Source organism: Dasypus novemcinctus, chromosome 7, assembly GCF_030445035.2.
Source record: "Dasypus novemcinctus isolate mDasNov1 chromosome 7, mDasNov1.1.hap2, whole genome shotgun sequence".
NCBI lineage: Eukaryota > Metazoa > Chordata > Mammalia > Cingulata > Dasypodidae > Dasypus > Dasypus novemcinctus.
The window spans coordinates 82,139,077-82,161,651 of record NC_080679.1 but is presented as its reverse complement, the minus strand read 5'-3'; the positions used below and the strand labels follow the sequence as shown (position 1 = coordinate 82,161,651).

General features: G+C 34.9%; 1 protein-coding gene across 1 annotated transcript in view; it reads right to left on the bottom strand.

The window, feature by feature from the left end:
* The window catches only part of SCN7A (sodium voltage-gated channel alpha subunit 7), a 91,474-nt gene that overhangs the window by 9,047 nt on the left and 59,852 nt on the right, over window positions 1-22,575 (bottom strand). Inside the window, exons 15-22 of the mRNA XM_071216332.1 lie at window positions 18,421-18,858; window positions 15,237-15,342; window positions 14,281-14,435; window positions 8,914-9,087; window positions 6,825-6,932; window positions 2,733-3,011; window positions 1,345-1,398; window positions 779-916 (exon numbers count right to left, since the gene is read on the bottom strand). Of these exons, the coding sequence (XP_071072433.1) occupies window positions 779-916; window positions 1,345-1,398; window positions 2,733-3,011; window positions 6,825-6,932; window positions 8,914-9,087; window positions 14,281-14,435; window positions 15,237-15,342; window positions 18,421-18,858 (1,452 nt within the window). The remainder of the gene's footprint in view (window positions 1-778; window positions 917-1,344; window positions 1,399-2,732; window positions 3,012-6,824; window positions 6,933-8,913; window positions 9,088-14,280; window positions 14,436-15,236; window positions 15,343-18,420; window positions 18,859-22,575) is intronic.

Here is a 22,575-nt window from a genome sequence, read left to right as displayed (position 1 = left end):
GCCCCGTAAGGAGAGCCGCCCAGCGTGGAAAAAAGTGCAGCCTGCCCAGGAATGGCACCACACACACGGAGAGGTGACACAGCAGAACGAGACACAGATTCCTGATGCCTCTGACAAGAATACAAGCAGACACAGAACACACAGTGAATGGACACTGTGAGCAGACAACTGGGGGGCAGGGAAGGGGAGAGAAATTAAAAAATAAATAAGAGGTGGACTTAGATCTGTCTTTTGAGGTCTTTGCAAATGTGAAGGCCCTGAGGGGAGTATTTGAACACCAGTGGCTGTTCATTGCTGCCCCTGGCGTTTTCCCATGGGTTTGGCGCCCCCAGTTAGGGATTATGGCTTTCTCTACTTCTAACAGATAGGAATACTCTAAATTATAGAGGTGTCCAGGATGATTACAACCCTGAGGACTTTGACTATATCAGGCAGTTAACAGGGTATGCTTTTTTCCCTTGACGTTCTCAAATATTTGTGAATATATAGAGAATAACTATTATTCAACAGTCATTTACAAAGTCTATGTACAATTTTTAACTTTCAGACTTGCCTGTTTATATTTTGAATATAGAAAACAAGGTAAAGATGAAAATTTTAGCAATGTTCATCAATAAGTGGAAACATGTAGTTAATTGTTGTGTGTGTTGTTTTTGATAAGTATCAAATAAAAATGACATTAAAGCTGAACCCAAAGAAATCAATTATTTGAAGCAGCACATTTTTAGAAATGTTTGATGGTCTCAGGCATTAACAAACAAAGAAAATTTATACTTATCTTTATTTTATGCTTGTTGAAATTAGCAATAATAGCACCAATCAGCATACTCAGAGGGAGAAATAATCCAAGGATAATAAAGTTGATAAAGTAACAATACATGTAGATGTTAACTTCAAAGGCAGGCTGCATATTTACCTAAAAGTTATTTTAAAAATAAGGAAATTATTGATATTGACTTTTTTTTAAGCCACAAGACCTATAAAACAATTTATGACAAGAAGATCCAACAGTGCTATTAGAGTCAATATTTTCTCTTTGCTATTTGTTGAAGGAATATCATTGCTTTGTTTATTTGGATTTTAAAGTTTATTGCATGGTTTAATCATTGTTACAGTCTGTTAATCCTTCAAATAGACCTATGTAGCCTCAACATTTTAATAATTCTTTAAGGATATCATTGTTCACAAAATTCTCAATCTGAAATGTATTTAATTTACATGTAGCATAAACATTTGCTTTTTTCCCACATTAATTGTTTAATTATTGCCAGTGCACTGTGCTTGAATTGCAAAAATGACTTTGCCTGAACCTTAGCAATGGCTCTCAGAGTATATTGTACTTACAGTCACAGAATCAACTGCTGAATCCATAATACTGATCCATCCATTAAATGTTGCCTGCAAAAATGACATGGATTTAATTCTTATGGAAATCTCATGGTTCATGAAAAATAGAAAGTAAAACCATTATTAATAGCTCTAAAACAGTTGATTAGTAAGGCTTGCCATGCTTCAGTATACTGTGTAATTGATGCCTTTAACATTGCCATCATTACATTTATTTAATCCAACAACTATTTTTTTTATGGTGTAAGACATTAATGGAATGGCTAGACTTTGTTCAAATGAAGAAAACTTTACAGTGCATTTTGACTGAGTTGATACAGCCACTCATCAGTGGTTCAACTGGTGAGGTACCAGCTTATAACGGGTTCCATAGTTAGGGCACTGCTGGGCCTTCCTTTGTGCAGCCAGACTCAAATGGGAGCACTGTTGCCTTTTTCGCAGATGCAACCCACTATTGGCTTGTTGGTGATGAAGGGGACTAAATTAGGGTCTTCCTTGGTGCCTGCAGCTGCTTTTAGGGGGAGTATATGATATGAGTCCAGTCCTTTCTGTGCAGCCGTTATTATGATTTCCCTGTCCAGCCCTATTGCCTGCTCATCATCGGTAGGAACACCACAGTTTTGGAGGCTGGAAGTCTAAAATCAGGGAACGGATAGGGCTGAGCTCCCTCTGAAACCTGCACGGGGGAGCCCTTGCTTGCCTCTCTAGCGTCTAGTGGCTTGCAGCTGCAGCACTTCAGTCTCTGCCTCCTGACTACACAGTGTCATCTAACAACTATTTTAAGCTACTTAGTTTATTTGCCATTTATAATAAAATACTTTAAGAGTGGACGGATGGCTAGACAGACATGATAGAAGAAAGAAAGACAGAGAGAAGATAGAGGAGGAGGAAGAGGAGGAAGGGAAGGAGGGAGGGAGGGAGAAATATGATGCCTACTGTCACGGTTACTTGTAACTGCTACACATGTGCTTTTCTGTGGGGGAGATAGTGGAATGTTCCACCTCTCACATCTGCTGGATGCTAGTTCACTGAGTTCCTCAAAGCACTGAATAGGAAAAAAATAGTTGTAACCTGAGTCAAATGAAAGAATTGTGATCCTATTATCTGATCAGTAGTGGTGGAAATAAATTTTGCCAGTTCTTGCCACTTCTGTCAGTCTTACTTTCATCTCCACTTAACATCTCCCACAGGGCAGGTATTGTATTTCACTGTTGTCTCTCCAAGTATACTTAGTATAGTAGGTCTCCTAATATTTAGCCACTAATTAATATTTCTTAAAATATTTTATAACCAAATTATTGAAGTCCACTTTTTGCCCTTTACATTCACTGACAATATGGATGAATATATAATTGATAAAAATAAATGAGTGGAGTAATACTTACTACTTGAAGCAGTGAAAGGAAACCATTTCCAACATTATCAAAGTTCAGTTTTGCATTCTCCCATGACACTGATTCATTAAACACAAGGCTTTCACATTCAGTTTTATTTACGATTTCAGATGTAGGAAACCTCATTCCACTTGTTTGGTCAATGCACTCATAGAACTTGCCGGCAAATAAGTTTACTCCCAAGGTGCTAAAAAACAGCCAGACCAGAAGGCAGACCAGAAACACGTCCACAGCAGGTAAAGATGTTTTGATCAAACCTCTCACAACCACCTGGTATACAAAAAACAAACACATACATTTTCATTAGGAAATGAGAAACTATTCTCACTTATCAATAATTTGAAAATACTAGTTGATGTAATGTCATATTGAAACAGCATCAAAGAGGTCATCTCTAAACACTTAATAGCCCACATGCCAGTATTTGAGTCACCAAAATAGCAATTCAGTTTAGATAAAAATATCCATAAGAAATGAAGATACTCTCACAATCTTTGTACTGAAAAATCATTAAAGCCCACAGAATTGATTAATATAAATACTAGAAAAAAATAATTATTTCATTGCTTTAACACTTGTTTGTTGATTTCCTGTACTGTGCATGGAATAGGCAAAACAACTGAAAATATGTGTGTGTGTTCTATGAGCTTATCTAGAGAGCATAGAACTAAGTCTTAAGGATCCTAACCTCAGGGAGGATGAGCCTGCAAACTAGTCAGTGATGGAGTAGCGGGGAAACATGGAGGAGATCAAGAGATTGTAGTATCAACAAAGTCAAGGCTATTTCAAGAAATGCTGAATGGACAGCTGTACCTCTCAAAGCCTCAAACCTCCTCATTGAGCCACTCTAAGTCACTGGAGAGCCACTCCGGAGTGGAAAGTTTGGGAAATTTAATCTACCACCTAAACTTAAATAAGTGTGATAGCTATAATAACTATTTTTCTTTCTTCAACTACCTTCACTCTAATATTAGAGTCAGAATTTTATTCTCATCATTCCACTGAAGCTATGATTGGCATATGTAAACCAAGTGCTATATCCGGTATAATATTTTCTTTCTCTTTCTCTTAGCATTTACAATTTTGACTCACCTCCCCCATCTTTCTATTTTTTTTCCCCTGAAGTATTAATCTTTTTTTTTACCTTTCTAACCATTGCTTCTCTCAATCCTTCCTGGATACTTACCCTTTTGCTTATAGTTTTTTGCTTATATTCCTTGGTTTTCTGTCCTTGAACTAAAAATTTGACTTTTAATTGTGCTTTCAATAACACTTTATGTCTAAAACTAGGTCACAGATCCTGTGTTTACATTCTAGACATTGTGAAAGGTCCACTAATGAAACACCTATTAAAAAACACTCATAAATAGCATTAAAAAATGGATACTGTCCACACAAATATTTAAGTAGTAAAGAGCACATTAATTTTGTAATCAAGTGGCTTCCTTAAATATTCTATAATACATCTCTAGGGATAATTCAACTACAGGAATTCCAGAGATTCAGATAACACTCCAGATCTGGACCTAACCTTAATCTAACCATGGCTACTAGTCACTTGACCTTCACCTGACCATTGCAACTATTGCCTTTCTAATCAACGTATAGCATCAAATGTTACAGTGCTTAATTTCTGACAAACAGAGGCAGCTTCCCCAACAAATGTCTTCCTGCTTTTTTCTAAACTGGGGTCAGAGATCTTGCCGGTTTTGGCACTCTTTTGTCCTTATGTATCTAAATTTATTAGGAAAAAAATGCATCTGGTAGTGTATCTCATCTGTAATGACATTTACAATAAAGAAGAGTTTAGTTTAATTATAGCCACTAAACTAGTTTGAGTATGTGTGTGTTTTTGCCTTCATTTATCTAGTTTACGGGCTTTTGTTTTTGTTTTTGATCAATAGCTTATCTATAGTTTATAGCCCCTAGAATCTTCTATCAAATTTCCTTACCACTGAACTGTATTTTCTTAAACTTAGCTTTTCTTTTTTTCCATTTTTAACCTTAATCTGTAGTTCGGGTATCCCCTCATTTTTAACTTCATTTGGTTGGAAACTTTGTTTCACAATTTATAATATAAATTACAACTAATATTTTAGATTTTGTTTCCTAGGTGTAAAATAATTGGAATATCCTATATTTGCCACAGAATCAAAATAGTTATTCCCAAACACAAGCAAATCAAAATCAAATGCCTTTGGTTATAGTCAACCTCAGATTCATATGACATAAAAATATTATCAACATAATGAAATTAGCATATCAATTAATATTATAATTAATGTACTCAATTCATATTTATATATGAATAAAAACACACATATACGTGACACTATTAACATTTCTGAAATGAATTTTTGGGTAAAATACATATTTAAAATTACTTATATTTACATTTGGATTTATAATAATCACTCATTTTGAGATCAAAGCAAGTATACATTTTTTTAACCGAATGGAGATATTTTAAGTGTTTTGGCTTTTGAATGAATTGCAGTTTAAATGTAACATGCAATGTATAAACTACAAAAATAATACAGCTTTGACAAACCAATTTTCTTATTAGATCCTATCAAAGCATTAAATATGCAACATTGAGTGATATTAATCAAATTGGTGGGCTAATGTTAAATAATTCGTGTAAACCAAAATTGCGAGAAAACACAAAGGTTTTTAAATAAGATATATGATTAAAATTTTCCATCATTTCTGTACATGATTGATTACTATATATATCTACGTACTTGTGGTGGTCATAGACTCCATTTTTTCCTATTATGTTGAATGATAGGCCCAAAAGATTGGACATTGTTCATATTAAATGATTCAATCTTCTCACATTGTTCAGAAGAGACTTTAACACAGTATATTAGTCTGGCAAAGGGGTGCTGATGCAAAGTACCAAAAATCTGTTGCCTTTTATAAAGGGCATTTATTTGGGGTAAAAGCTTACAGTTACAAAGCCTAGAAAGTCCAGCTCAAGATACCGTAAGAGATACTTTCTCAACAAAAGTCAACTGCCACATGTTGAAGCAAAATGGCAGGTTATCTCTGCTGGGTTTCAGCCTTCCCCACTGGCCTTCCTCTTCCTCTTGAGGCTCTGTGAGCCCAGCCTCTTCCTGATCTCAGCTGTAGGCTATCAGGCAAATGGTTCATATCTCCCTGGGGTCCCAGGATAAAAAATGACAGAGCTCTTTCTCTTCCCATGCACCTTCTTAAGTGAGTGTCCCTTTACATCAGCCCACCAAGGGGCAGGGACTCAACCTGAGTTATGCCTTATTGACATAGCCCAATCAGAAGCCTTAAATTGATTTTATCAAATAAATTTAATCAGAGGCCACTCACTGAATTAAACACAATCAAAGAGTACCACATTCAGAGAAATAGATTAGTTTACAACATAATCTTTTTCTTTTTGGGATTCATAAAATAATCTCAAACTGCCACACATGGGATGGGGTAAAGGGGAGAGAACTAGTAAGAATTCATAGTATGTAATGTGTGACTTTAAAAAGAAATGCAATGATTTTCTTTTAATCCAAATTAAGGCTGTATTGTGACCTTTTAGTTGAAAAGTGCCAGAGCCAAAGGTCAGAGATAAAGAGACCATCTTAATAAAACTGTGAACAAAAATCTATTCTGCAGAGGAAATTAAAACTAGTAGATATATTTTCATTCAATAAGTAACTACTTAGTGTTTACAATTATAATTTTAAAAATTAGCTAACTGATCACAGTTTCATTTTCAGATGTTATATATTTAAGTGGAGACAATTTCATTAATATTTATAATATGTTGACATGGGTAGGGATAATATTATTTTTTGAAACTTTATTTTCTCTCTTGTTAGGGGTTTTTCCTTGTCTTTATTAGTTTTCATATTTTATGAGCAATAAAGACCTAAAATCATAATATGTATAGCTAACATACCTATTCCTCTGTATTTTTAAGCAGTTGATACGAGATTTTTGTAGTACAAATATTGTTAAAGATACAAATGAAAAGACAACAAAGCTTGTTATTTGTGCAAATTTAATAATTCCAAATAAACCTATAAATTATTTTAGAAAATTCTCTCTTACCTTCATTTTTTCAAATTGAGATAAAACTCTGAGTGCCCGAAGGAATTTAATGGAAATTAGTGGTTTTAGACCTTCTTGAGATTTTCCTATCAAGCTAAGACAAAAGACCTATATAAAAAAGAGTGGGTAAACTTAATTTTAAGCTAAATAATATATAAAATGAAAATTGCATTTATTTCAAAGAAGAATCACAGTGAAAATCTACCAAGAAATCTGCAAAACATTTTGGATTATCTTTCAAAATACCTAAAAGATGAATTATAGAAAAGTATAAGAACATTATTTGGTACTTAAATCATTTGGAAAGATAATTAAAAATATATTTTCTAGTAATAATGAATATGTTGCTGAGATAAATAAGAGTGTATATATTTGACATTCATTATGATTTTTGATTAATATTTAATCCAGTTTTTTGGTTTGAAAAAAGATTAAGAATCATTTTCATGATTATTTGCAATGCAATGATAACATTTGAATAAAGGAAACATTGAAGAATAGATTACATATGCTTCTATGTACAAATATAATTAAGATGATAAAGAGTTTCAGAGAAGGCATCAAGAAGGAGTGAATGTTAACTTAAAAATACAAATTGAAAAAAAAACTCTATAACCCAATGTCAAAGTGATTTTTTAATGCATAAATATGATTCAAGATTACTAAATGTTTAAAGAGGCTGTAGCAGAGTGGTAGAGCTATGATCAGCTTTTATTTTATCTTCACAATTTCTCTGTTTTCAAATCAAGGTATATGAAAAACGTTCTTTTTTTTTTTTACTCTGTACTGAAAGGATGGTCTTGAAGAGAGCTCTGAAGTACATGAAGTATCATTTACATAAGCAGGGAGAGATGTGGACACAGAACACAATGACTCGGAAACAGGAAGGAGGGCTGCAGGTGTAGTGTGGTTTAGCTGGAGCAGAAGGTTAATTTGCAAGGATTAACAATAGTCTAAGTCATTGATTATAGATTGAAGAGCTTCACTCATGACTTTTAGAATAGGGAGGCACTCATTCACTCATCAATTATTGACTACTAACTATGGTACAGAAATTTTTCTAGGTGCTGAGGAAAAAGGAGGAAAGTGAATTGACAAAAATTTCTGCATTCATGGAACTTCTCTTGTAGTGGGGAAAGATAGACAATAACAAAATAAAATAAAAAGTATATAAGATTATTAGGTGTTATGGAGAGGAAGGAAAAGGGAATATTGGAGTGGTTACACTGTTAAATAGGGTAGTAAGGAAAGGAATGACTTCAAAGATTTCATTTAAGCAAAGATGTAAAGGAAGTGAGTTAGCAAAATTCCAGGGGGAGGGAAGAATAAATACAAAGCAATAAAATGGAAGTAATCTTGGCATGTTCAAGGAGTGGCCAGGAAGCCAGTGCCTGGTGGATAGTGCATTGACAGGGAACGGGGGAAGAGGAGAGTACAATGGAGATAAGATTGGATTGCGTGGAGACAGGGAACGGGGGAAGAGGAGAGTACAATGGAGATAAGATTGGATTGCGTGGAGACCTTTTAAGCTTTGATTGCAAAGACTTGGGCTTTTACTCTGAGTGAGATGGGGTGTTTACTGAAGGGCTCCAACATTCACTCTGCTCTATGGAGAACAGAATGAGGTATGCATACAGTGGCAGAAGCAGGAATACTGGTTTGGAATCTATTACAGTGATACAAAGTGAGAAATTTTGGTAGCTTGAATGAGGCTGTTGGTGGTGAAGGTTATAATATGCAGTCTAACTTTGGATATATGATTGAAAAGTAAAGCCAAAAATATTTAAAGATTTTAGGGTGTTAATATTTTTAAGATACTATGAAATAGCTTATTCTATTAGTAGTAGGTTCATAAGTAACTATTACAATAATCTAGAAGTGAACGGCTGGACTTTGTAAATTTCAGAATAAGAATAAAAGGATAAATAATAAATGTTACAAATGAAATGAGTTGCAGTGTTGGTGTGTGAAAATGCAGGGAAAGAGAGAAATAGAAGATCTAAGAATATAGAAGAGTAAGTGATACATAAGAGTAAAGAGAGAAGAATAACTCAAAATAGCCGCTTAAATTTTTCTTTAAAATACATACAATAACAACCATGAAGTCCAGTCTATGCCAGGCATTAGTAAAATAGGCTTTAAAACCATAAGCCATCCACTTTAGAAGCATTTCCAGGATGAATATGTAAGTGAAGATCATGTCAGCATATTCTAATAAGATTTTAATAGTCTTTCTCTGATCAATATATATATCTTCGAGAGCCTGTGGATAAAAATTGTAACTATTAGTGTAAATATAATTTCTAAAAATTCTTTTGGTATATTGGGGAATGAAGCCCCATATCCAATAAGCAGATGGTGGTCAATGCCATAGATGGAAGCATCTCATGGGTTGATTCACTTTGCTCATATTTATTGACATAATCCATAAGCACCATTTTTTAATCCATTTTTTAATCTTATGCCTACAACACATCATTAACTGATACCAGAACATCTTCCTATAGAGACTGAACTTGGCTTTAGAAGTCAATACATGCAACTGGAAAAAGACCTTGCCCAAAATGGGGAAAGGGTAAGTTTATATGGCTACTAAGAGACTTCAGAATGAGTCGGGAGGTCATTCTAAAGGTTACACTTACGCATGTCTCAGCAGGAACTCATTGACTGCCAAAAAATATTCCCTAAAATAGCAGGGCTCCTGAGGGCTCTGTAGACATCCAGACACTATAGGCATGGCAGACCACTCAGGAGTTTGGCACCCTGCCAGTGGGCCTTACTTTGGAATTTGTATTTCCCAGTGCGACAGAGTTGGATTCAGTGGTGGTTTGCCTTCATGACTTTTCTGCTCCTTCTATTTAAACCTATAGATAGTACTAGAGTTGATAGAGATAAATCTTTGGGATGTCCATGTACCAGTTGGGTCCTGAATCTCAACAGATTTGCAACACCTACTCTCCAGGTCACTGGACTCATCCAGCACAAATAACAAGGAGATGATGATGGATAATGACCATCTCAAGGAACAGACAACATCTACAACTGCAAGCAGGAGAGTCCAATCCTCCTGCCCCATGGGATCTAAGCCCACTCTCAATTAGAGGCAGAGTGGGCATCACCATCCCAGAATGTTCATGATTGAGGAATGAATGATGAACTAGAGTAGACTAACTGTTATTCTACTATGGACTTATTGTGATCTTAGCAATGGAAGAACTCTTATCATTGATGCGGAGGAAGTGGACACTGGAGGTCCTGGAGCAAAGGAAAACAGGTGTAATATGGGGGCATTTTTGGGACTTGGAATTGTTCTGAATGACATTGCAATAACAGATACAGGCCATTGTATATCCTGTAACAACTTACAAAAATGAGTGAAAGTATGTGTAAATTACAATGTAAACTATAATCCATGCTTAGTGGCAATGCTCCAAGATGTATTCATCAATTGTGGTAAATGAACCACAGTAATGAAGGATGTTGTTGACATAGGAAAATGTGGGAGGGCTAGGCAGTGGGGCATATGGGAAATCTATATTTTATATGTAACATTATGTAATATAAGTTTCTTTAAAAATTAAAAAAGTACATTGTAAAAAAGTCAATATAAGTGATGAAAACTTTAGTCACATCTGACATGGATGTTTTCTCCCATTTCAAGTAGCCAATTCATAGGGATATGCCACCTGCTAAAAGAGGAGCAGGGAATAAAAGTAAAAGAATGCATCTTTAGAAATCCATACTGCCCTTACAAGAGAGAGTGACAAAGCTCACTCTGCTGCAGGAATAACCAGGTAAACCAGTAGAAGCATATGAACATGAACTAAAATGCTTATTGTGTTTTCAAACCTTCCAGTCCTATCAGGCCAGTCTTAATTTTACTGTGGAATATGCACAAAGTCTGATAATGCCATTCAAAGCAATTTTATAATTTTTTTTTGCACAGAAAATAGGCAATAAAGTACTAGTAACCTCAGACAGACTTTCAGTATTGAAGTGTAACCAAAGACATAAAATACACAAGGATTGAAATAATTTTATGTAAAGAATGGTGTAATTCTTAAAAATCCACTGTTAAATAAAAGTAAATAAAATAAAATAATAAAAGAAAATATAAAATAATAATAAAACTTCTGACTTTTAATTGAACTGATTATGGAATAAATGTCTATGATAAGCTGATATAAATATCCTCAAGTTATTTTGAAGGACTTTATTTTATTATATTTACTGATTAAACAGGTTCAAAATGCAAAATAATATAAAAGGTTGTATGGATGCCTTCACTTCAATTTGCATGGAGTAATTTCCACCAGACCATGTTCTTGCTGAGAAAAGTCATAAAAGCTTCTGTTTTTAAAGTGCCATAGAACTGCTGAATCGATGAAGACTAAGGAGTCTTAATTTCAGAAAAGAGAAGGATGGGAATACATGTAGAGCAAAAATATTTATCATGCAAATTCTAATAAAAAGAAAGCTGCTCTAGCCTAGCTAATATCAAAGTAGACAAGATGCATAACTAACAATAAAATGGAATATTTCATAATGGTAAAGGAGTTGCAGTAGGTTAAATTATGTACGCCAACAAACATGTCCTTAATCTATCCATGTCCTTATGGTTTGAACCCATGGTAAGTAGGATCTTTTGAAGATGTTATTTTTAGTTAAGCTGTGGCTGAATGAATCAGGATAGGTCTTAATGTGAATTACTGGATGCTTCATAAAGAGAACATGGAAGTCACAGAAAACAGAAAGGTGAGGCTCTTTCCAAGAGACAGGAGGCAGAGATACAAGAAAAAGAACTGTGAGGATTGCTGGGCAGCCAGCACCAGAGCCCGGGGGAAAGCAGGCCTTACCGATATCTTGATTTTGAACGTCTGGCCTCAAAGCTGTGAGCAAGTAAATGTCTGTTGTTCAAGTCAACACACTGTGTGATATTTGTCAAAGCAGCCTGGCAACCTAAGGCAGGGCTATATTGTGGGTATATTGTGATAAATAGTATCACAGTTATAAATCTGCAGGCACAAACTAACAAATCATTAAAATATACAAAGAAAAATAATGGAACTAAAAGGAGATTTAGCAAAATACAGCAGGCATAGTAAGATAATTTAGCTTCTTTCTCTAGTTGGTAACAAAAACAGACAAAAAATCAGTAAGCAAATAGAAGATAGGAGTAATTTAAATACAAACTTGACATAATTGCAAATAACAACAGAGGACACATGCTTTCCCAGTGCATACTGAGCATTGTAGTGGATGCTAGCGTTGCCCCTACTGAGAGCCCCTTTACTGGCAAGTCCACCCATTTGACAGTGACCATGAGTGTTGAGGCCCTCACTGGAGAACTGCCTCTGCCAAATAAGAGCCACCTCACCTAAGAGACAATGCTCCCACTCTTGAAGGGACACACCCCAGCCAATGGCTGATTGATATACACATACAAATAGTTAGCTTTCTCACTTCACTCAATGTGGAAGTAACTCTGGTACAATTTGGGCTCCAGAAATTCCCTTTGGGACCACAGTGAATCTAGTCTTGTTTGAAAGCTGTGCAAAGGCCATAAATAAGGGAGATATCTTAAAAGACAATACTAGCCTTGTTTAAGATCTGCCTTCACCTCTCCTCCTGCTCACCAGATGCAAAAATAGAGTCAAATCTCATCATAACCTGGCTGGGGAAGTGCTGAGACGGCTAAGGAAGTAGAAAGATTATTTGCCAGAGAACCTGTAGGAACTGATACAGTTAAGTATCAGGAAACGGGAGAACATGCCTGGGAGTGGGTCCTGAGAGGGCTGTGTATTAGCTTCCTATTATTATGTAACAAATTACCACAAATGTAATGGTTCACAACAAAACAAATTTATTCCCTTACAGTTCTGAAGTCAAAAGTCTGAAATCGGTTTCACTGGGCAAATGTCAAGGTGTCAGGAGGGTTGGTTCATCTAGTATCTCTAAGGGGTGAGTTTATACCATTGTTTTTCTCAGTTTCTAAGGTTTGCATATATTCTTATGCTCATGACACCTTTTTCTGTCTCCAAAACACGTTGCTTCAATCTCTATTTCTTTCCCCACATCACTTCTCATCTGATTCTGATTTCTCCTGCATCCCTTTTGCAAGGACCCTTGTCATTACAATGGGCCCACTGGATAATTCAAGATATTTTTCTTATCACAAAATCACATCTGCAAATTTCCTTTTGCCATGTAAGGTAACAGTCACAGGTTCTGGAGATTATTCAGGGGCCATTATTCAGCCTAATACAAATGGGATCAAAGAGGATAGAATAAGGCTGGATAAAAGGGAAAATATGTTGATATAAGGGCACTGTCCAGTGCCCTTGGAAGGGCTCAAGTAGATGGTTTGAAAAACTCTGCTGGGTAGGTTTGTAGAAGCTTCAAAAATTATGGCCCACCTTAAATAAGAAAGCATTGCCAGAACTTCCATGTTCAACTATGGAGGAAAGAGTCAAAAGACAGAGAGAAGTAGGCTTGTTAGGATGAGTGTTCTCTATTAGATCAAGAACTTCAGGCTGAGCATGTTCTTTGAGAGGGCCCACTGGACACAGTTTACCACGGTGATAATAAATGTGCTAAGGAGGATGGCACCAGAATCATTAGCCGTTTGGGTAATAATTGGAATCCTGGTACAAGTTTGTCTCACAATGGATATATTGAATCCACAGGCCACCAATGGATATTCTCTTGGTTCCTGACTATAAAATTGGAATGGAAATACTTAACAGTTGGCAAAAAAATCATATTGATTCCTTAAAGTGTAAGTTCTTTCCTACCCAAAAATATTGTAGTAGCATGCCAAACACTTTATTCTAGGCCTAGCTTGTGTTAACTTATTATCTTATCTTGAAATTTCAATATTAGTACACACAGAGCTTTCACATTTTTTAACAGCTGCAGAATATTTCATTGGATGAATGTACCAAAGTATACTTATTTACCTATTGATGGACTCTTTGTTTTCCAATCTTTTCCTATTGAAAAATTTTATAGTGGATAACTTTGAAAATATATTTCATACATGTGTAGATCTTTGTGGGATAAATTTCAGAATTAAGGTCGCTGGGTCAATGGGCAGTATGCTTCTATTTTAAAGGTCCTTTTTGAAGAGGTATCAAAATATCTAGCATTCTAAATCCTTATTTTGCATGTCCATGTTATTAAACTTTGTCTTATATGTGAGAATTCATTAAATGAGAAGTTTTGTGTCTCTATTAGCATTCCCTTTTCCTATTACTACTCATATATTTCAAAATAATATTGTATTGCTAAAATCATATAATGCAAATAAAGACTTTCTAAGAAACTGTAGTGTATGATTTCCAAAACTAAAATTACGGATTATGAAATTTGGTGCTCTAATACATATTCTGGGGAAAATTCATTCTGCATGGTAAATTTCTTATTTAATAGAATTATGATACTTTAGCTCACTTACCAGAGCACCGGTGCTAAGCAGAGTGACAAGGCCAATGAAACACTTAAACAAATTGTTTTCTACTATCTTCCAGCAGGTTTTCCTTATGTTCTGCCAAATTCTTCTTTTCTTGGTGTCTTTACTAATTTGACCAGATGAAGATCTCTGTCCATAATCTGTCAAGAATGTTAAAAAAAGTCTAGAAAACTCAGGAACAAGTAAACCTATAAATTTTTTCATCATACACTTTAGCAATTATTTCTTTACAGATTTTAATATAGGCGGTCTCTGATTTAGAAACCCTTGATTTTTACTCCTGCTGTAGGGACCATTCAATCATTGAGAAAACAAAGAAACAAACACACTTAACTTAGGGAGTTGTTAGGAGAAGGAAAGAAGCTATGAAAGGCAGGGATGGTCTTGAAGTGATGCCTCTTACCCACTGGAGCAGAACAGGAGAAGAGAACCCACCTTCCGTGCTTACAAACACACACATACACACATGCACCCTTCTTCTGAATGTCCTATTTTGATATAATGCCTGAACATTCACTTTGCATGACAAGCATCCTCATTTAAAAACACAAGTCCCTGTGAGAGGTTAAGAGGCATGTTATCAATTAAGTTTTTTTGATCCCAGTTCATAGGTGGCATGGGAATAAGAATTTTGATTGAGACTACATGAGGAGCTAACTTGGATTAGGGAGCGCTTTGAGGGTAGGATACATGTATATGGGAGTTGAACTCCACTTTCTGGTCAAAAGGGGTAAAACAAGGAAAACCTGGGATTTGTGAAGAGCATGGGTTAGGGCATATTGAAAAAACTGATGCAATGGAGATGCATGACATATATGTACCCTAATCAAGTTAATAAACTTAAAAATAAAAGAAATAAAAGTATACCCAATAGTATTTGGGTTAAGAGAAATTTAGCCTAATTTCAAGATAATGACCAAAGGAATTTATTTTACTCTTACCATTCTTAAGATGCTTTGGCTTTTCATGTCCATGGATCACTTCTTCTTCTTCAGAGATAGCAATATCAACTGTACTGCATTCTGATGAACTAGATTGCTTTACTTTCTAAAAAGTAAGGTTCCATTAACATTTTGCAATTAAAGTTTCATTCACTCATTGTAATTAAAGTTTATTTCAACTTCACAAGTAAGAAAAGTGATATGCAGGAAAAAAACTACCAGGATTAAAAGACTAAGACAATCGCATGATTGACATTAAAATATACACATACTGGTATGAGTTGATGTTTTAAAAATTATTTTTAAGTACTTAATTTAAGCTAAAATATTTTTAGATTAAAGTTAACAGTTAATAATACTATCTTCTTAAAAGATGTATATGCTGTCTGCAGTTTATGAAAGGATTTGGGTTCCAAAGTTTCCTTGAAGCTATTCACAACATTCTGATATAGGCCATTTTACTTTAAATGAAGAAGCATAAAAACCCATCACCCCTTGATGTTAAAGATGTGTAGCCAACGGTACACTTGGTTTTTTATTGTAAAATCCATCCCAGACGTTCTCATATATGTCATCATGGGATGGAATTGATGTGAGGTTATCCTGCGGTGAAATGAGGGAATGGCACAACGAATAGGGCCAAGGACAGACCTGGGAAAGTGGCATCAGCTGTATGGAAGGGGCATTGCAGGGACTGACCCCCCGCCCCACTCTGCTCTTCACTGTAGCTCAAGAATAGCAAGGGCAAACTCATCATTCCCTTGTACATGTGGTAATAACGCAAATGACACACTTTGCTTTTACCTGTAATGATTTTCTCACATTGTTTTATTTAAAATGAATATACTACATATCGACATTTAAAATCACCAAGATCTAAAATTAATAGTATGTAATGAATATTTGTAAATTAATAATCAAGATACACCTATTAAAACATTTTGTAGAATGCCAGTCTTAATTCTTAGGGATTAATGAAAGATCTAAGCGGAGTATATAAAAAAGGAAATATAAATATTTTGTTCTAACTCTTTGTCTAATGGACAATGAGTCAAGGAAATATAACTAGGAAGCTTTGTTTGCTTTAGGCCTTACATGGTCAATTGTCAGTAAAACATGATGGTATTCAATCAAAAAAATAAAGTATATAGTAGAACATTACTCTTAAATAAACAGATATTTTAATTATTTCTAGACCCTTTATGTTTTGTTTCTTTCTAGTGAAATAAAGGTGTGGAAATGCATTGATTTGTGTGTAGAAAATGAGTAAGTCAATATTATATAATGTACAGGCACTCTGATGTTTGGGGGTTCCTCTGGCTTTGCCCAGGCTGCTTGGGACAAGGGGCTAGACAGACGCACAGCGGGCGCAGCTCGCCTAGATAGCCTTCCCTCAGCACTCAATAAGTGAAAATTATACACCTTACTTTTATATCCTTTGAGTTTTATAAACCTTGCACATAAGATATCTGATGTGATTCTTCTACAAACCCCTTGAGTAGGCACCATTCTAATTTAACAAGTAAATCAATTAAGATTCAGAATTATAAGTCATTTTTTGGTAGAAGATTATTTAATGGCACGAGAAAGTGACCATGTTATAAGATTATAAAAAAGAAAGATGAAATTTGATATAAAATTTTACACTATTTTTATAAGATGCATATAGCTATTTATTTGTAATGTTAAAAAAAAAGAGCTGGAGGGGCAAACACCAAAGAAGTAAGAGTGTGTATCTCTGTATTATTTATTTATGTGATTTTTATAGCTTATCTTTGGCTTTTTGGTAAATCAACATCCTAGGACTTGAAGACTACATAGTCTAGAAAGTACCTGACTTACTAAATAAAATACAAAACTAGATGTGCAAATCAATGACTAAATCTATGAGTAGAGAAGCAATCTAAAGCATCTCATAATTGTGTTGCATAAGTGACAACTTCTGAAGCCTCAACATTTACAGTTGTATTTAGTACCATATTTCCTATATATTCTCAAACCCAAACTTTCTAATGAGATTGTCAAGCAGCTTTCCAGAACATTTTACAGAACAGCAATTTTACCCAGAAATGGATAGTAGTCAAAGTCTTAAGTGAAGATACAGAAGTATGCTGAGTAGTAATATTTCCCCTTGTTTTCTAGTAATGATATTGTTTAAAGGAAAATGTCCTTGATAATCTTGGGTATATGAAGGGGTGAAAATACTTCTCTAACTAAAACCAAAATTCCTTCTGCAGGAGCTGGAAGGACCTGGAATAATTGAAACTTGGCTCCTGCTAGAAGGTCGATTTGAGCAGCTGCTCCAGAACTAGCAACTGCCAACCCAGAAGAGGCTGGGAGACAAGATCGTGTGAGACCTCGGGGGTCAGGGAAGAACTTCCTTGCCCCTCCCCAGTGTGCCAGGGAGTGATCTGAAAGGATTCTCCTGAGGATTCCAGTGAAGGGAGCCCACAGTGCAAAGCTAATTTCTGTAGATACAGCTTTCTGTTAAATTATACCTCTTTCTGAAACATTATGCTGCTTACAATGGAAATCATAAGACCATCCTCAGTAGGCTGTACCTTTTAGAAACTAAGCGAAGTGCAACATCTACCCTTCTTTAAATGTGACACTTCCTTTCTTTTTTGCCAGTTTAAAAAGCCACAAAATGTTCAAAATTCAAACTTGTGACTTTTCTTTATTCTTTTAGCGCAGAACAATTATACATGTTATGATTACAGTTACAGAAATAAACTGAGTAGAGTTTTAGAATGTTAGCAACAAAGAATCTTAGCAATCTTCTAGACCAATCTCACATTTTAAAGATAACAAAGCCCAGAGAAGTTTAGTTATTTTTCCAATTATACACAGTGGGTATGAAAACTTAGGTTTCTTAATTTGTGTAATAATAATAATTACATCATCTAATGTTTATTAAGCACTTACTATCTAGTAGGCATTGTTTTATGCAGTTATTCAACTATTTTACTTAATCTTCATACTCTAAGAGTTAGGTGCTACTTTATCTTCCTCTACAGATGAGAAAACTGAATCTTAGGTTAAGTAACTTGCTCAGGGTGGTACAATCAGGAGCTAGAGGTGGAGGAGTGAGGATTGAATGTGACTGGAACTTCATACTGACGAGCTTCCTTATCACAGATGACATACGTCAACACTAAGCAAGCAGGATATTAAAACATTTTACCTCTTTGCTGCTTCCATCACCTGACTTGCTTTGAATCTCCTTATTATCCGGATTTTCTATATCAGATTCTCCTGAAGCAATTGGTACTGTTTCTGAGACACTAGGACTGGGAATAAGAGATTGACTCTCATTTTCAGTCACTGTGTTTTTCTCCGTGCCACTGAATTTTTCCTTATCATGGAGGAAATCTTGGGTGTTGCTCAATTCAGAAAGAGTATGATCAGAAATATTCTCTTTCACATACATATCATTTACGTTTTCCTTTGTCTCCTTTGGAATATTTCGTTTTTTACATAGTGTTTTAAAAAACACATAGTTTATTCCTTTCTTGATCCTTGTTATTGCAAGCTGGAGATTTTTTGCTTCATCATGCTCTTCAGTTGCTGCAGCCTCATATGAACTAAACGAGCTCACCAAAGCCAGGAACAGGTAAAATATCTAAATGAGGGTGTAAAAGGAGGTTAAATGTATCTTTTTGTTTGTTGTTTCTTATATACAATATAAAATTTCCTAAAACCTGTGGTTTGAAAACTGAACATACGAACTTAACAAAAAACTCCAATAGCATTCACAGATGCTATGCTGCGGATTTGTGTAGCCAGACATTACCTCATGCTCACAAGGGCCTATGGAATATGATTTGTTCTTATTTTACAGAGGAAAAGGCTTATAGATGCCAAATATCAAAAATCTTCCCATAGGTTTAGAGTCAAGTTTGTCTTATTGCAAAGCTTGTTTTCTTTCACTGAGCTAGGCTGCCTCTTGCAAAGCTGAGAAAATGAATTTCTGTTCTGGGGAGGGAGTTCTGACTTCACCTCAGCCCCATCACAGAAAGATGTAATGACTGATGTAAATTCATGAGGAATCACATAAGGAGAGAGCTATCCCAGGACCTAAAGCCTACCTCCAATGGGTCCTAAGCTAGATAAAAGCATGGATGTTATGGTAGGTTAGTTGACTTTCTACTGTAAAATAAAATTGGCCAAACAAGGAGGGGGAATAATTAGAATTATTCTTAATATTTGTAAGCCATTTTGAACCCAAGAATAGACTATATTTTGACCATTACTGTCACTGAGGAATATAATCACAGCATGTTCAATTTCCAGAGAGTCAGATTTTAAATTTATTTATAATTTTGTTGTATAGATTATATTTTTGAATTCATGTGTTACTGATTCACATTTGTTCCTCTTTTAGACAAAGTAAGAATTTGGGAGTTTTGCTTAATCTGGCAGCTTTCCTCCCTCTCTTCAGAGTTTGAGCTTTTGAAGATGTCATCTACTTAATATTTTACATATTATTTTTAAAGGGAAAAGTTCTTATGACCTACATTATGTTAGAATACATATATATGAACTTACATAACATTTTCCCTGCCTGTGCTTCTGATTTCTTCACATATTGGGAACTTCTTTTAAAAATAATTTTATTGACAGTATATATGCACATAAGACGAAAATAATTGATCATATGAAGACCTGCAAACACTCGTATGCTAAAACATTTCTCTAAACTTTGGATCTGTGTGAAGAGATGAAGGTCTCAAATGCTCTGATCAATACTTCCTTTTTCATGTACATAACCACGCTGAGCTAATTTGAACTTCACACCAAATAATGTTTAATCCCAATAGATTACTTGTACTTCTCTATATCTAGGTCTTCATATCTCTTAGGAATGAGTCAGATATGATCCACATATATTTTAAATATTATTTAATTATTATCGCATTTAAAAGTCCTCAAATAGCTAATATTAATCTTAATAATTGCTTTAAGTAGCAATAAAATGTAGAGTACGAGAAAGTTCAACATTGGGAATTTCTTGCTAGTAAAATCATGTGAATAACTGATAGATAGTTTTTATAACCTACAGTAACAGAACCTCAGAGAAGAGGAAGATGAAAAAAAAAGATCAAAGGCCAATACAATATCCCCAGATATTAGTACAACCATTCTTCCACTAATGTCTCATTTGACAATGAGGTTTGCTAACAAATAATCTGGGCTGGGGCTCATGGCCTATGCTAGGAAAATCTTACAGGAGCCGTGCTATTTGCATCTCTATCATTCTCAGAGGACTGGATTTCTGATGGAAGAGGGCAAGACTAAATATAACGTAAGGCAGTTTAGTTGTTTCTTTTCTATTCTTTGGTTGGTTAAGCATTAGGCAGAGTGGAAAATAAGCAGAAGGTGTTCAGGAAGAGTTTCATGACAGTGAATTTCATATGATATTTCTTTTGAATAGATAAACAGCATAGTGCTGGGCTGAAGCATATGATAAATGTGTTGAAAATATTAACAAGTTACAGAATGAATGAAAGAGTTGATTTGTGCCAAGATTTGGGCAAGGAAGAATTATGCTACAACAATTATATTTTAAGATAAACTACAAATACAAATATAGTAAAAATGTTAAAAGGCTGAAAACGACAATAGTCTTAAAAATTCAAAATGTTGTGGACTTATGTTAGAAAGAAAGAACTTCATGGAAATGGTCCTGCTTGGTTCAACTGTGCTCTAAATTTAAAAGTGCCTGGCTTCTTAAAGGACTGAAAAGGAAAAAAAATTCTGGGTAAATGGCCAATGCTACAGAGGGTTGATTACCTCTTCTAATTTGAATATTAATAAAGAAGGGGAAGTAGAGGAAGTACAGTATATCAACTTACAGTAATTTTCTTCCAGTGTTAAAACCAGATTTAAAACACTTGATTTTTTTTTAATTAGGAGAGAAAGAAGAAAGATATATATAAAAGAAAACATTTGAAAGTCTCCCCCAAGAATCTCTCTCATCTCAAAGATATCTACTTATTGGTTGAGGATTGACCAGCTCATATAAAAAAAGGCAGTATGGAAGAGAAAGAAAAGTTAAGATTTACTTAAGTAAATATATTTCTGATTATTAAACAAGGAGTTTAACTATTAAGATGCCTCTCTTTTAATATTGCTCGTATTATTTTTAACATCTATTTAATTTATTAATATTTGCATACATATGGATTAATATACATATTTATGAGTAATTTTTATTTAAAAAATTAACTAGATTATGTATTAAATTTTATGTTCCAGATACCATATAACCAGATACCACCAATGCTCTTGGTAGAAACTACCTAACTTGCAATGAAAATGTTGGGATGAATATAGCCTCTATAAGGTTTTACATAACTGAAACTTCTAAATAAAGTAAATAATCAACAAAAATCTGTAGATGTGGGGTTGTAATTTTCTAGAGTATAAAGGAACGAAAACAAACATTTATGAAGTAATTATATAATGCTAGATGGTTTTTAAAAAACTATAAAACTGGGTGGTGGACTTGGCCCAGTGGTTAGGGCGTCCGTCACCAACATGGGAGGTCCGCGGTTCAAACCCCGGGCCTCCTTGACCCATGTGGAGCTGGCCCATGCGCAGGGCTGACGCGCGCAAGGAGTGCCCTGCCACGCAGGTGTGTCCCCCGCATAGGGGAGCCCCACACACAAGGAGTGCACCCCATAAGGAGAGCCATTCCACATGAAAAAAAAGCACAGCCTGCCCAGGATTGATACCACACACACGGAGAGGTGACACAACAAGATGATGCAACAAAAAAGAAAACACAGATTCCCATGCCACTGAAAACAACAGAAGCTGACAAAAGAAGAAACAGCAAATAGACACAGAGAACAGACAACCGGGGTGGGGGGGAAGGAGAGAGAAATAAATAAAATAAATAAAAATCTTTAAAAAAAAACTATAAAACCCCTGTAAGGCATATATATATATATATTATTATCCTCATTCCAAAATAAATATAGTCAGACTGAAAGAGGTTGTGTAATATGCACAGTTACCTAATTAGTAAATGTTAGAGCTGGAATTTGAGTCTAAATTTGCTTGCATCTGAATTCTGTACTTTTTCTACAACCCAACATTGCATAGAGTTATTTAAAGCCACTTTAAAATACTTGTGCTTGCACATGACTCTTTAACATTCCCTCCTAAGATTCAGAATACTGTTGGAATTTTATTGCCAGGTCATATAATACAAAATTAAATTTAAAATATTCAGAATACCTTCCATTTATACCTACATGAATTGGAAGTACGGAGGCTAAATGATCTACAATCTCACAAAGTCTTCCTTTGAATTTCTTTTCCTTGTATTTAT